Source organism: Hemicordylus capensis, chromosome 1 (assembly GCF_027244095.1).
Source record: "Hemicordylus capensis ecotype Gifberg chromosome 1, rHemCap1.1.pri, whole genome shotgun sequence".
NCBI lineage: Eukaryota > Metazoa > Chordata > Lepidosauria > Squamata > Cordylidae > Hemicordylus > Hemicordylus capensis.
Window position 1 is genome coordinate 15663250 of NC_069657.1, and position 13579 is coordinate 15676828.

Below are 13579 nucleotides of genomic sequence, written 5' to 3' on the forward strand. Positions count from 1 at the left end.
CGCCTACAACAGCCTCCCTGCTAGATAGAACAAGCCATGTTGGACAAGGGTCAAGAGAACAAGTGGTAGGCCTCACCACTCCAAGCAGCTTGACCACATCCTCAGGAGTCACAAACTGAAACTGATCCAGTCGAGCCATATAAGAGGAGTTTTTGGACATCTCCGGTTCAGACATCAAATTAATTGTGGAGTCTCCATCTAAGTTGGCCTGAATCTGAGAGATTTTATCTGAGAAAAATTCTTTAAACACATCGCAGCGGGTAATTGATGACTCCAAATTCTGGTTCAAGGGATGAGGGGCAGATACTAATCCCCTCACAAGCTTGAACAACTCCGCTGGACATGAACCTGAAGAGGCAATATGGGCAGAAAAGAACTGCTTCTTTGCCGCATGTATTGCCTGAGCATAGATCTTTAAATGTGCTCTATGTCGTAATCTGTCGTATTTGTGTCGAGTCTTTCTCCACTTGCGCTCCAGTTGCCTACCATGCCGCTTCAGCCCCCGTAGATCTTCCGTATACCAAGGGGCCAGTTTTGAAGCAGGTCGGAGGGGACACTTAGGAGCAATCGTGTCTACTGCCCTGGTGAGCAAGTTGTTCCAATTCTCAACCAGGGCATCAACAGGATCACTGGCAAAGCCAACATTAAATTCCTCCAAGGCTTCTTGGAATCCTACCGGATCCAATAACCTCTTCAGGCGGACCATTCTAATAGGCACCTCGCCCCTGCGAAAGTGGAAAGCGGTTGTAAGTCCAACCTTAACCAGATGGTGGTCTGTCCACGACAATGGGGAAATCACAGGAGTCCCCACCCACAGAACACCACCCTGATCGGAGTAAAAGACCAAATCAAGCGTGTGACCTGCAGTTTGCGTCAGTCCAGAGACCACTTGGGATAGGCTCATAGTTGTCATGGCTACTACGAACTCCTGAGCTGCCCCGGACAGATTGGTCCCAAAATGAACACTGAAGTCCCCTAGCACCAAAAGTCTGGGAGACTCCAATGCAAGTTCCGCGACCAAGTCCATGAGTTCAGTAAGGGATTCCGTTGGGCAGTGAGGCGATTGGTACACCAACAGAAGTCCCAATCTATCCTTGGTCCCCAAACTCAAGTACACACATTCAATATGGTCCGATACCCTGACGGGGGGACCCTGGTAAGGGAGATGTTATTCTTATAGACCACAGCCACTCCACCTCTCCGCCCACATCCCCTCACCTGCTCCTCTACAGAATATCCTGGAGGGAGAAGCTGGGCCCAAACTGGGCCACTGGCCTCCCCCAACCAAGTCTCAGTAATACACACCAGGTCAGCCCCTTCATCCATAATCAAATCACGGATGAGTTCAGGTTTATTTTGAACCGACCTGGCATTGCAGAGAAGCAGGATAAGGTTATGTGGGTTGTTGGCAGTGCTACCCGAGGTCAGAGAACTAGCAGGACAGCCAGAAGGGGGGACAGCAATTAAATTTCTGACCACCCTTCCCCTGGAACGGCCTGCTGACCTGACAACGTTACTCCTTCTATTCCCCACCACCACTGGGATAGCTGCCCCACATTCAATAGCGCCCCCTAGCTCCCCATCTCCAGATGACCCAAACACGTAGCAATTTCAGGCCAGTTCTAAAAACAGCTAAACAGAAGCTCAACTGTTGAGTAGCTCCTCGCCAGTAATAATTAAACAGAGGATCTAGTCCTCGCCCTTGTTCTCCCCCAAAGTGGCAACCCCCTTTGGTGTCGCCCCTTCGGTGGCGACCCTGCCGCCACTGGCAACGTGCCTATATAGTCCTGGGCAGCTGCAGCTCCAACAGGTGGAACGCAGGAACTCGTTTTAATTGTTGAAATATGTTAATCTTTTTATTGGTTGTTTTTATTGTCGTGTAAACCATCCAGAGAACCTGCGTTTTGGGCGGTATAGAAGTATGCTAGCTAGCTAGCGAAAGAAAGAAAGAAAGAAAGAAAGAAAGAAAGAAAGAAAGTTCAACAGCAGCTGAAGGGCCAAGCTCACCCACCCCGTCCCAGGTTCAGTTAAGCATCTTGAGGTAGCAGGTCCCGGAAAAGGCCTGAGCCTGTGAAAAGATGCTGTTAATCAGAGTAGATAGTCTGGAGCTACATGGACCAGTGCTCTGCCCTGCAGCTGCTTTTGATGATATACCATTACAGATTGACTACTTTGTACATGTAATGGGGCAGTAGCCAAGTGAACATAGGAAGTTTCTCTGTACTGAGTAGGACCATTGCTCCATCTAGCCCAGTGTGGTCAACCCTGGCTGGTAGCGGCCTTCCAAGATTTCAGGGAGGAGTCTGTCCCAGCCTTACCTGGAGCTGCTGCCAGGGATTGAACCTGGGACCTTCTGCACACAAAACCAGATGCTCTACCACTGAGCTATGGCCTCATCCCCTGAGCTGTTTGGGTATCTACCACCTAAGATGGCTTTAAACAAATTGATAGGGGAGGATAGATTTGTCAATGGCTATTCATCATGATGGCTCAGTGTTCAGAGACAGTAAAGGTAAAGCGTGCCATAAGCCACTGAATACCAGATGGGAGCACCCTATTATTTTGCTCCTCCCACTTCTGCACAGTTCCTTCCTCGTCACCAGCAATACTGCAGTGTATGTGTGTGTGTGTGACCCAGTCCAGAGAGAAGCAGGGTTTACTGGACAACCGCCTATAGAGGAGTAGGAGAGGGGTATGTTAGAGTTCAGTTATTCCTTGGAGGCCTCTGAGTGAGGTCTGACCAGCAGCTATTGTAGGGAAAGGAGAGACTAACAGCCTTGGCCTTGGAACCAACTGGAAGTTCCTTACCGGGAAGTAAGTAGGAAGGTTAGGGACCTCTTTAGCTAGATGCATCAGGGAAATTATTATTATTTTTTTTTAAGTGCTTGGATTTGACTTCCTGGGGAAGGAATAATAGCAGTGAATGGAAGCAGTGATTGTTGATGTGTGAACCACCTTGAGATGGTTTTTAATGAAATATGGTATAGAAATTCAACAATAAATAAATAAATGCCACTATAGTTTTCCTGATAATCTGATTATTAATAAATCCCTGTTGCTATAGAGTGTCAGTCCTTATTGGGTTCTGCCCTAGTCACGCACTCTTGAAGGCCTAAGACTGCTCAAACCTTTCTTATAAGGGGTGTGTGTGTGTGTTTCCATTTTTCTCTTCCTTGGAAGGGTGAATCTGCTCATATTTATTTATATTTATTGTTAAATATATACCCCGCCTTTCATTAAGAAAATCCCAAGGTGGCTCACAATAAAATTTAAAAACAAGATTATGAAAAAAACCACATTAAAACATTGAGCTAAAAAATATAAAGACAACTCTGATTTAAAAAAAAAGATAAATAAAAATTAAAACACAAGGATAAAAACAGTACAAAATACAAGAAGCAGCAGTAAAGACAATCATATAAAAGCCTGGGTAAAAAGCCATGATTTGACATGCTTTCTAAAAGCTGTGATGGAGACTGAGGAGTGGATACCAATGCTCTGGGTCCCAACTACGAGGGAGGCTAGGTTGTCATGCACTCAGGACAGCATTCCAGGGTCTGGGGGCAGCAACAGAGAAGGCCCTGTCCTGAGTGCATGACAACCTAGCCTCCCTCATAGTTGGGACCCAGAGCAGAGTCCCCTCAGATGACCTTGTCAAGCGGGCAGCAACCCTTGGGAGCAGGCGGTCCCTCAGGTATCCCGGGTCCAAACATATAAAAAGGTTGCTGTTGGCAGCCTACCCGAGACAACTCACAGCTAGAGGAGGAATTTTGTATCGCCCCACCCCTTTTGATCATTATGCAGTCACTTGCTTCTGATGAGCTTGAGCAGTAGCTGTGACATTTATGTAAGAATGTACTTCATACAGAGTCAGTTAATTGGTCAGTTTAGCTCAGTATTGTCTTCATTGACTGGTAGTGACTCCCCAGAGTTTGAAGTCTCTTTAAGCCCTTCCTGGAGATTGAACCCAGGACCTTCCACATGCAAAGAATGTACTTTACCACTGAGCTACAGTTCCTCTTCCTCTGGGATCTATGCATATAATTGGGTTAATGTAAACATGATGGCTGACATCCAGATTAGCACTGTGCAGGTGCAGCACACTAACACTGTTGATTAGCACTGTGCTGGTACAGCACACTAGCACGGTGCTGTTGCACAAGTGGGGAGGAGTTTTTAACTATCTCCTCGTGCTTCTGCAGTGCAACTCTCAGGGACATATTTTTGTGATGCATAAAGGGTTTCAGAGGGAAGCGAGACCATAAAATATCCCTTCCCCCATTCATATGATGGTGCAGTGTTCATGTGCAATCCAGCTCTGCTGCAGCAGTGCAGTGTTGGACTGGATGTCAGCCAATAAGCTTACTTCTCAAATCACACACTGGGCAATGGGTTAGAATTCACTGAGAAAGCAAACCTGTGTTTGTTTGTTTGTTTTTTCCCTGTGAAAAGATGCCTGAGTGAATTATTTTCATTCATTCATTCATTCATTCATTTATTTATTTATTTATTTATTTACTGCTTTCCAACAATGGAAGCTTTTCATTTGTGGCAGAGGGGGCTCCCCGAACCCGCCAGCCCCTCATTCTCTCACCAAGCAGATCATCCCCCCTTATTTATTTATTTATTTATTTATTTATTTATTTATTTATTATTTTCACATTTATATCCCACTCTTCATACTTGAGTTTCTCCTCACAACAACCTGTGAAGTAGGTTAGGCTGAGAGAGAAGTGACTGGCCCAGAGTCACCCAGCTAGTATCATGGCTGAATGGGGATTTGAACTCAGGCCTCCCCAGTCCTAGTCCTACACTCTAACCACTACACTACACCACACTGGCTCTCTGTTTTTCTCTCTCTCTCGATTCTCTCTCTCTTTTGCTTGAATGTTGCTCTTACATTTCTGCTGCTTGCCAGTAGATGGCACTAGCTCTTGGTCTTTTTTCTAAATTCCTTTGTAAAGCCATTTCCTCTGTCTTAGGGTGTTCAATGGATTCAGTTGCCCCCAAACAAATTAATTACCATACTTAGTCACTACCCCAATTGCATATTTAGTGCCCCAGACCAATCTGGATATGCCTTTCTCCCCCCCCCCCCAGATGGGCAGGGACTAGCCCTGCCCCCAACCAATCAGAAGTCGGAATAGCTTACAGGCGCCTGTTCTGACCAACAGCCAGCAAACAAAGCCAGCCCAGTAATCTGATTTCCCAGAGTCCTAGGCAGGCTGAGCAGACCTTTTGGAGATATTCTGCAAAATGGGAGCACCCAGACTGCAAGCAAATGGAATTCAGAACAGGTAGGAGCCCTGGCTAGCTCTCTCCAGCTTCCCCTTCTCCAGAAGAGCCCTTTTCTCCTCACTCAGCACCCCGACCAAGCCTCAGGAAGTAGTGGATTTCTCCAGCATTTGCTGAGAGCTCTCTTTTCTTTTTCTTTTTAAAAAATGCCCCTGGTAAATATTGACAGCATCTAGAGAATGAAGGGGAAAGTGGGAGATATGGTGGACTGGCCCTTCCTCTTGGTAGTTCTTTTACTAACAGGCAAACTAGTAACCAGTCCTCTGCCTTCAGTCTTGTTCTGGGACGTTAAGCAAAGCCTCTTGCCAACTCCTTTATTTTTCTTACTCTCTCACCTCTCTTGGGGGCAAAAGAGAGGGAGGGGGTTATGGCTTCCAAATAAAATAAGGCATTTTAACTGAGATTACTGATTGGACAGCTTCAGACTTCTCCTGTTTGAAATCTGTGTGTCTTTTATGCAGAAATACTTGTTTATTTGTTTTTTTTAAGGACTCTGAGATAATTGCTTTCTCTTCATGGGCAACTCAACAGGCACAGCTTGGGAACCAGTCCAGTCCAAAATAGTCAAGCAGCTCCGTCACACTCTAGTCTTTATGCCAGTCTTTGTTTGCTGTTGGTTGGTTATTTTGTGTGTTCCTTTTTTGCGGGTGGTGGGGTGGTGGTGAGTGTTAGTGCTATTGAAAGGAGAAGTTCTCAGCACAAGTTCTGGACAGGTTTGTGATGTATATATGGTTTAATTTTCAAATCTGATAAAGGATTCTTTCAAGTAAATGTTGCCTAGAACTGCAGCCAGTTCCCATACAGTTTATTCCAAGTAAAGCCTTAATGAACTCATTGGGCTTACTCCCAAGTAACTGCTGTGTGCATAGGATTGCAGCCCAAGGACGTATCTCAGAAATGTTTATATTGTGAAGAAGGGAGAAATAAGGCTTGCTTTAAAAAAAAGTATGTACTGTATGTGCATATTTGTGAGAAGCAAGGAAATTAGTGGGCTCTGTGTGTTGCCAAATACATTGTGGTATTTTCAAGCTATGTGAAATGTGTGGAAGCAGGTGCTACCTGCAGATAGGCGCTCAAAACCCCAGTCCCTCCCCACTTTTGATCTTCTTAGCCTAGTCCTGCACAGGGTGAGGAGGAGAGGGCTGAGACTGCAAGGTGGGGGATAACAACAAAAAGTGGCCAGAAGTGTCTTCTATCGGTTTCGGCTGATACGCCAGCTGTGTCCATTTCTTGAGGTAAATGACCTCAGAACAGTGGTATGTATGCTGGTAACCTCCAGACTGGACTACTGCAATGCACTCTATGTAGGGCTGCCTTTGTATGTAGTCCAGAGACTGCAGTTGGTCCAGAATGCGGCAGCCGGTTTGGTCTCTGGGTCATCTCAGCGAGACCATATAATTCCTGTATTGAAAGAGCTACACTGGCTGCCGATAAGTTTCCAGGCAAAATACACGGTTATAACCTACTAGTGATTTGAGGCCTGTTAAATAACGGGCGCTAGTAGAGTTGTGCGCTCCGGGCCCCCCGCCGCCATTCCCCCTTCCGCCGCCACCAGCCTCCATGCCACGGCCGGTCTCCTCGGCCGGGCAAGGGCCCCAAAGTCTCCCCCCCCATCCAGTTTTGGCGGCGCCGCCAGGCCTTGGCGGCGGCTTTTCCACCACCTCGGCCGGCTTCCCCCGCCGCCTCTTCCCCCTGCCCGGCTTTGGCGGCGCAGCCAGGCCTCGGCCATGGCTCCGCCGCTGCCTCGGCCGCGCCTCGGCCAGCTTCCCCCGCCACCTCTTCCCTGGCTTCCCCGGCTTCGCCTCTTCCCCGGCTTCGCAGTGGCCGCTTCTGGCCTTTCCGCGGCCAGCTTCCCCCGCTGCCTCTTCCCTGGCTTCCCTGGTTTCGCGGGGCTTCCCCGGCTTCGCCTCTTCCCCGGCTTCGCAGCGGCTGCTTCTTGCCTTTCCGCGGCCGGGCAAACAACCGCCCAACATGGCCGCCTGGTGCTGGCGGTCGTGTCTCCCTCGGTGTGTTCTGGGCATGCACCCCGCGCATGCCCAGAACAGCCAAGGGAGACACGGACGCAGACACCAGCCTTCTAAGGCACGGACGCACACCTAACCATCTTATTATAGAGGATAAAGCCCTAAACAGCTTGGGCCCTGGGTATTTAAGAGAACGTCTTCTTCGGTATGAACCCCACTGTCCATTGAGATAATCAGGAGAGGTCCATCTGCAGTTGCCACAGGCTCGACTGGTGGCTACTTGGGGATGGGCCTTCTCTGCTGCTGCCCTGAAGTTTTAGAATGTGCTTCCTGCTGGAATAAGAGCCTCCCCATCTCTGACAATTTTAAAAAAATCTTTAAAGATGCATCTGTTCACCCAGGTTTTTAATTAAATACTGTTTTAATAGTTTTGACATTGTTTTAACATTTTAAATTGTTGTAATGTATTAAGTTTTTCTGCTGTCATTTATTTTAACTAATGTTTTAATTTTTTCTGTTGTCATTTATTTTGTTAACTCATGCTTTAACTTTTCTGTTGTCTGTAAATAAAATGAAAATATGTGAGCCATTTTTTAAAATTTCTTTGTAAACCTCTTTGAGGACTTCTGTTGAAAAGTGGTATATAAATATTCATCATATTCTTAAGTCCAAAAGGGGCTTTATAGTCTAACAAGAGACACAAGGGTGATAGCACACTGCTACTGGATAGACTATACTGGGTACAATAGGGATAGTTGCTCTCCTGCTGCTAAACAGAAAACCACCACCACTTGGCTTTTAGCCTAGTTAGGAGGGAACAATTAGTCTTGCTTTTCATGGGGCTATATGGGTGAGGCATAGTCTTAGGTCTGTTAGGAACATAGGAAACAGCCTTCTACTGAGTCAGACCATTGGTCCACCTAACTCAGTATTGTCTACAGATACTGGCAGCGGCTTCTCCAAGGTTGCAAGCAGGAGTCTCTCTCAGTCCTTTCTTGGAGACGCCAGAGAGGGAATCTGGGACCTTCTGCTTGTAAGCATGCAGATGCTCTTCCCAGAGTGGCCCATCCCCTAAGGGGAATATCTTACAGTGCTCATTCAAATGCAGAGCAGGGTGAACCTGCATAGCAAAGGTGACAATTAATGCTTGCTTCCACAGGACCAGCTCTCTTTCTGTTCTCCTATTCATAAGCATTTTCCATTCTGTGCCCCCCCCCCAATTCCAGGTAATGCTGCATTTCACCAAAGGTATACAAAAAGTAAAGGGAACTGGTTCCCCTGAATCTCCTGAAACCCTAACCCTTCTAATATCTCATGTTCATTTAAGCAAGAGATAGGTTTTAATCATTTTAGTACCATGTCTATAGAGACTGTAGAAATGGCCAGGGTTCTTAACCTGACCGTTCCACATTTGTCTTGCACATCAATATGTACAATAGGCTACCTCAGTCTCCCTTCAATGGAGACCGGAGGAATGCTGGTATTATATGCTGAATTTTAGGGCATCTGCTGAAGAATGGCCAGAAGTGGGATGGAGGATAAAGAAGATACCTCGCTTTCCCTTTCTCTCCTCATATTTATGGAGTAGTGCCACCAATTCTGCTTCAGTAGGGAATTCATACTCCACAAAGATAGTTTATGATAGGAACACTGTTTAGAATTATGATGTATTGAATATTCATGATTCTGTGAACCAGTTTCTCTAATTTAACATCCTTTTAACACAGTTTGACTCCTTTCAGGGAGAAACAGAAATTAAAGTGGAGCTGAAGAATACATAAAAATTAAGAGAACGTACACTTCTACATGACAAATATGTGATTGGGTTAGCAATGAGCACTTGCTCCTGATTTGGGGGCAGGCCAAAACCTTTCAGCACCAAGATTCAGTACTTGCTTGAAGTGGGGTACCCCACCTCCCCACCCCCTGTCCCTCCTTTCCTGTCCTTTTGACCCCTTACCTGGTGGCGCAGTGGTGATCTCTTGCATCCAGCCAGCAGGCAGGCACTTTGCTGAGACTGCTCCTTCTGTGCTTGCTGATTTGAAAAAGAGGAGGAGGAGGGGAGTAGAGTGGTAGACTAGAGCAGGGATTCTCAACGTTCGGTCCCCAGATGTTATTGGACTTCAACTCCTGTAATCCCCCGCCAAAGGCCACTGGGCCCGGGGATTATGGGAGTTGAAGTTCAATAACATCTGGGGACCCAACATTGAGAATCCCTGGACTAGAGCACCAGCTCTCCTTTCATAGCAGTGGTGGTGGCACCAGCACCATTCAGTGACCTGGTAAGTGGGTAGGTGAGCAAACAGACTGGAGTGGTGCAATTTCCTGCTGATGCATCAGCTTTGCCCAGTCCTGGAGAGCTCCATGGACAGGCATGGAGTGGCCTCTTATTGTGTCATGGGCAGAGGCAGCAAGATAGGGGATGGCTACTCCTGCTGATCAGCTGAGCAACCGCCTCAGTTTGCCTCATGATGAGTCTGGATGCGTCCTGATTAGCCCTTATAGAAGTGCTCCTTGCTCTTTACGTTTGTTCATATGAATGCAGCAAGCGTCTTCCTGTTCCAAATTCCTGTGTACCCTTCACTGATGTCACTACAACTCTAGAAGATAACTCTTTTCTATAAATGTTTGGCTATACTGCTGTTTTGGGGACAACAAACTGTTATATCTCTGCCCAGGACATGAGGACTTTTTGTGTGTGTGGTACAGTTTCATTATTGTAGAGCACTATGTGTTAACTTGTGCATAGATGTTGGAGAAAAGTAGCATTTAAGTATTTATTGAACTGTATCACTTGTTTTGTGTATTTGTTGTTTTTATTCCTCTTTTGAACAAAAAGTTCACAATGTAGTTTATATGGGGAAAGAAATAAGATGGTTCTCTGTCCCTAAAGGGCTCACAATCTAAAAAAGAAACACAACATAGACACCAGCAATAGCCATTGGAGGGATGCTGTGCTGGGGCTGGATAGGAACAGTTGCTCTCCACCTGTTAAATATGAGAGTCACCACTTTAAAGGTGCCTGTTGGCTCAGTTAGCAAGAGTCTATATGCCACAATTTATTGGTTTTTATTTTAGCTTTGTGTTGTCAGACTTGTAGCATTGCAAAGCAGCCCATCTATGCATCTTTATAATCTCTCTAGATGTTGGGGGGCGGGGGGGGTGTGAGACTGGCACAGCAGCCTGACTTGGAGTAAGTGGCTTGCTGTTGGGGGGCATCATATGTTCATACAATATGTTTCGGGGATTGGGTTAAGTCAGGTTTTCAAGGCTTTTGACTACTTTTGTGAGTTTAATATGCTTATTAACATATAGTATGGACCAGGGATTCTCAACGTTGGGTCCCCAGCTGTTCTTGGACTTCAACTCCCATAATCCCCAGCCACAGTGGCCTTTGGTTGGGGATTTTGGGAGCTGAAGTCCAATATCTTCTGGGGACCCAATGTTGAGAATCCGTTTGCGTATGAATAGTGACTGAATTTTCTGAATTACTGGAATGCAAATGTGAGACTATGCATGGGAGTCTTAAGAAAAAGAGTACACTGAGAAGTTCTTAATCTTATCCCTGGAGATCCTATTTTGTGATCTGCTGGGTGGCTTCGTTTCAACACTGCTAACATACGTGAGAAGGTGTTATAAAAATTTGCTATTCTATCATGCTGTGAAATAAAACTTTTGAACTGCGGTAGAGGCCTAGAAATGAGGTGTTGTATGACTGGATGTTTTATGTATTAAGGAAATTGTTATGCTGAGGTTTACAGTATTTCAGTGATCTTCACTATTTTTCAAGTGGATGCCACTTTTGCAAAACCAAACAAACAAAATCCTTAAGTGAGACAATACTGTTGTGAGACAATACAATTTCTCAGTGCTGTGAGGGCCCTTTAAGAGAGAGAGAGCTCTAGGAAGAAAGCACTGGGAAGGGCTATACTAATTTTCCAGCGCTTCCCAGATGGAGAGCCCCTGCACCATTTCCCTTCCACGATGGAGAGCTCCTGCACCACTTCCCTTGGAGCACCCCCACCCCAGTGCTAGGCAAAGCATTGCATGGTGAGAATGGTTGTCTCTGCATGGTGCCACGGAGACCATGCAGCATGTTCAGCTTTGGCCAGATTCACATAGGCCCAATAAATAATTAGTCAGGAAGCTGCACTTAGGGTTGATGGGGGCTGCCACTGACCCCTGCAATGAAGAACACTGCAGTGTTTGCTTTTAATCTGGGAAGCTAGGTTTCCTTGGGGGCTTTGGTTCTTCTAAGCAGCTCTGTTGGTTTATAGCAATAGACTCAATTGTCTCTATAAAGTTGTATATGCATCCTGAATAGGCTAAAACAAGTGTGTATGGATGTCTTCTATCTGTATTATTCTTTATCACTCAGGAGGAGTTAATAATTTACTCATTTTTATTGTGATCTACTGATGTCCAGAAGTTCCTAGGTAGCCTTGCTTTGGATTCCATGGGTATGAATGGTCATGTTTTCACGCAGCAAGAGTAAACAAAATAGCAGCAAAACAGTCCATGTTAATTCTTAGCAGTAAATGAGACTAGTTTCAATAATTATAAATCAGCAAGAACGATTTAAATGGATGTTTTCAAGCATGGCTTTATCTTTATCAACGGAAGAGCTCAAGCAGGGCATCGGTGAAGGAAATTGAATTGGGTATAACAGTTAACAATTTACCTGACAGGAAATGAGGAACTGAGATCTCTGTGTAGAGCAATGCTTTTAAAAGATTCACTTGATTAGACATTATCCCCCCAAAGAGCACTGTTTTGTAATTCTTTTCATCTGGAACTGAAAACATCCAATAGAAAATGATTTTATTATCGTACAAACAGTTACACAGCATATTGTATTGCTAGTATATGAATTGCTAGTATATGAAATTGTAGTTCTAGAGTCTGATCGAAGGCTTAACGTTGATATAATTTAGAAAAACAAGTAAGCTGGCAAATTTAAATTTTATTGTAGACTCAAAATGATGTTCCAAATGAGGAAGTGAAGGTAAATAAAGCTATTTGAATACTGTCTATTATTTTATACATTGGAACATTTAGTCTACCAGCATCCATGGACAGCCCAGTCAGCAACTGGTTGTATGGGACCAATTTGAGGATGGTGTGGTGAATGGTGGGCCAGACCCTCCCCCAAAACAGGCTTCCAGAAAGTCCTTTTGTCACCACTTTCCTCCATGTACTTTTCTGGTTTCTGGGTTGGTGCCAGAGGGAACATCTAATACTCTTCAGGAGGCCAGATTTATTGCATTTTTAATTTTTTGACCCTCAGTTCCACAAGATGATCCAATGGAGCCAATTTCTAAAAGTTTCATAAAATATTCAGTCTATTTAACAAACAAAACACAACTTAGCAGCAGAATGCTTCAAGCAAATCACTGGACCTCAAGGAGCCACCCTCACAGCTCTCTGAAACAAGATACCATTACTTGATGCTGAAAGCCAGAAAGGGGAGGCAGAGTGAACTTCCCCTAGGAGGCAGTGGCAAAGCTTTGGTGCCGCCGCCAAAAAGACCCTGTTTTAACTAGATCCGTACTGTATTTCAAACAATGAGGAGATCAGAAGCAAGATATCTGAGGAAGATCCTCAACTGTTGGAGCAGGAGTTTGGGGCCTCTGAGTTGCTGATGATGCACCTTCATTATTCAAGTGGTCCAGGTGATGTTAATGGCTCCTCATGAGGTGGAAGCAGTCACATGGAAGTATTTATTAGTCAGGTGCTTTATTATTAAAACACATTGGATCAAGATTCTGAAAAGGCTTAAATAAAAGTGAGATGATAACATTTCTAGCTGCTGATTTTAAAACTCCATCCCCCCCACCGCCTGAATAATCTCTGAAGCCTGGATGTGAGAAGATGTGATGCTGGGAAGCTGGCAGGAAAATACCTTCCCTGTTGAAATCTTTTGTGAGAACAATATTGTCTCCTTGTCACTTCCTGTTCCCAGTCACACTGCCCTCTAGCATACCCTGGCCACTCCTTCCTACTTCCCCAACTTCCTTACAATATCTTTTTTAAATAACTGCCCTAGTTATTGCAAGTATTCATTACAGGTCAGGGCGGTCAGCAGTTCATGTTATTTCCTGGTGCAGTGCCGTAACATTTAAAATCTTGTTTTATCTTTATGCAACACTGAGAAACAATTAGGGTCTAGCTGTGAGCTGGGGTGATAGAGTACTGGAGTTTAATTAATGCTAAAACGTTTTGCTGCTGGCTGATACTGCAGGTGGAAATGGTTTGCATATAGAAATTTGCAAGGAGAGACACACTTGGTCTGAAATAACTCGGATAGAGCAGGTCAGTTC

The 13579-nt window shown here is 45.2% G+C and overlaps 1 protein-coding gene across 5 annotated transcripts in view; it reads left to right on the top strand.

Annotated features, from left to right (window-relative positions):
• Positions 1–13579, top strand: part of BRF1 (BRF1 RNA polymerase III transcription initiation factor subunit) — a 310658-nt gene that overhangs the window by 119829 nt on the left and 177250 nt on the right. Inside the window, exon 1 of one of the 5 annotated variants that reach the window (XM_053252547.1) lies at positions 5119–5297. The exons of the other annotated variants lie outside the window; for them this stretch is intronic. Within the exon in view, the coding sequence (XP_053108522.1) occupies positions 5282–5297 (16 nt within the window). The 5' untranslated portion in view covers positions 5119–5281. Of the gene's footprint in view, positions 1–5118; positions 5298–13579 lie in introns of those variants that run through there. 5 annotated transcript variants of the gene reach the window in all.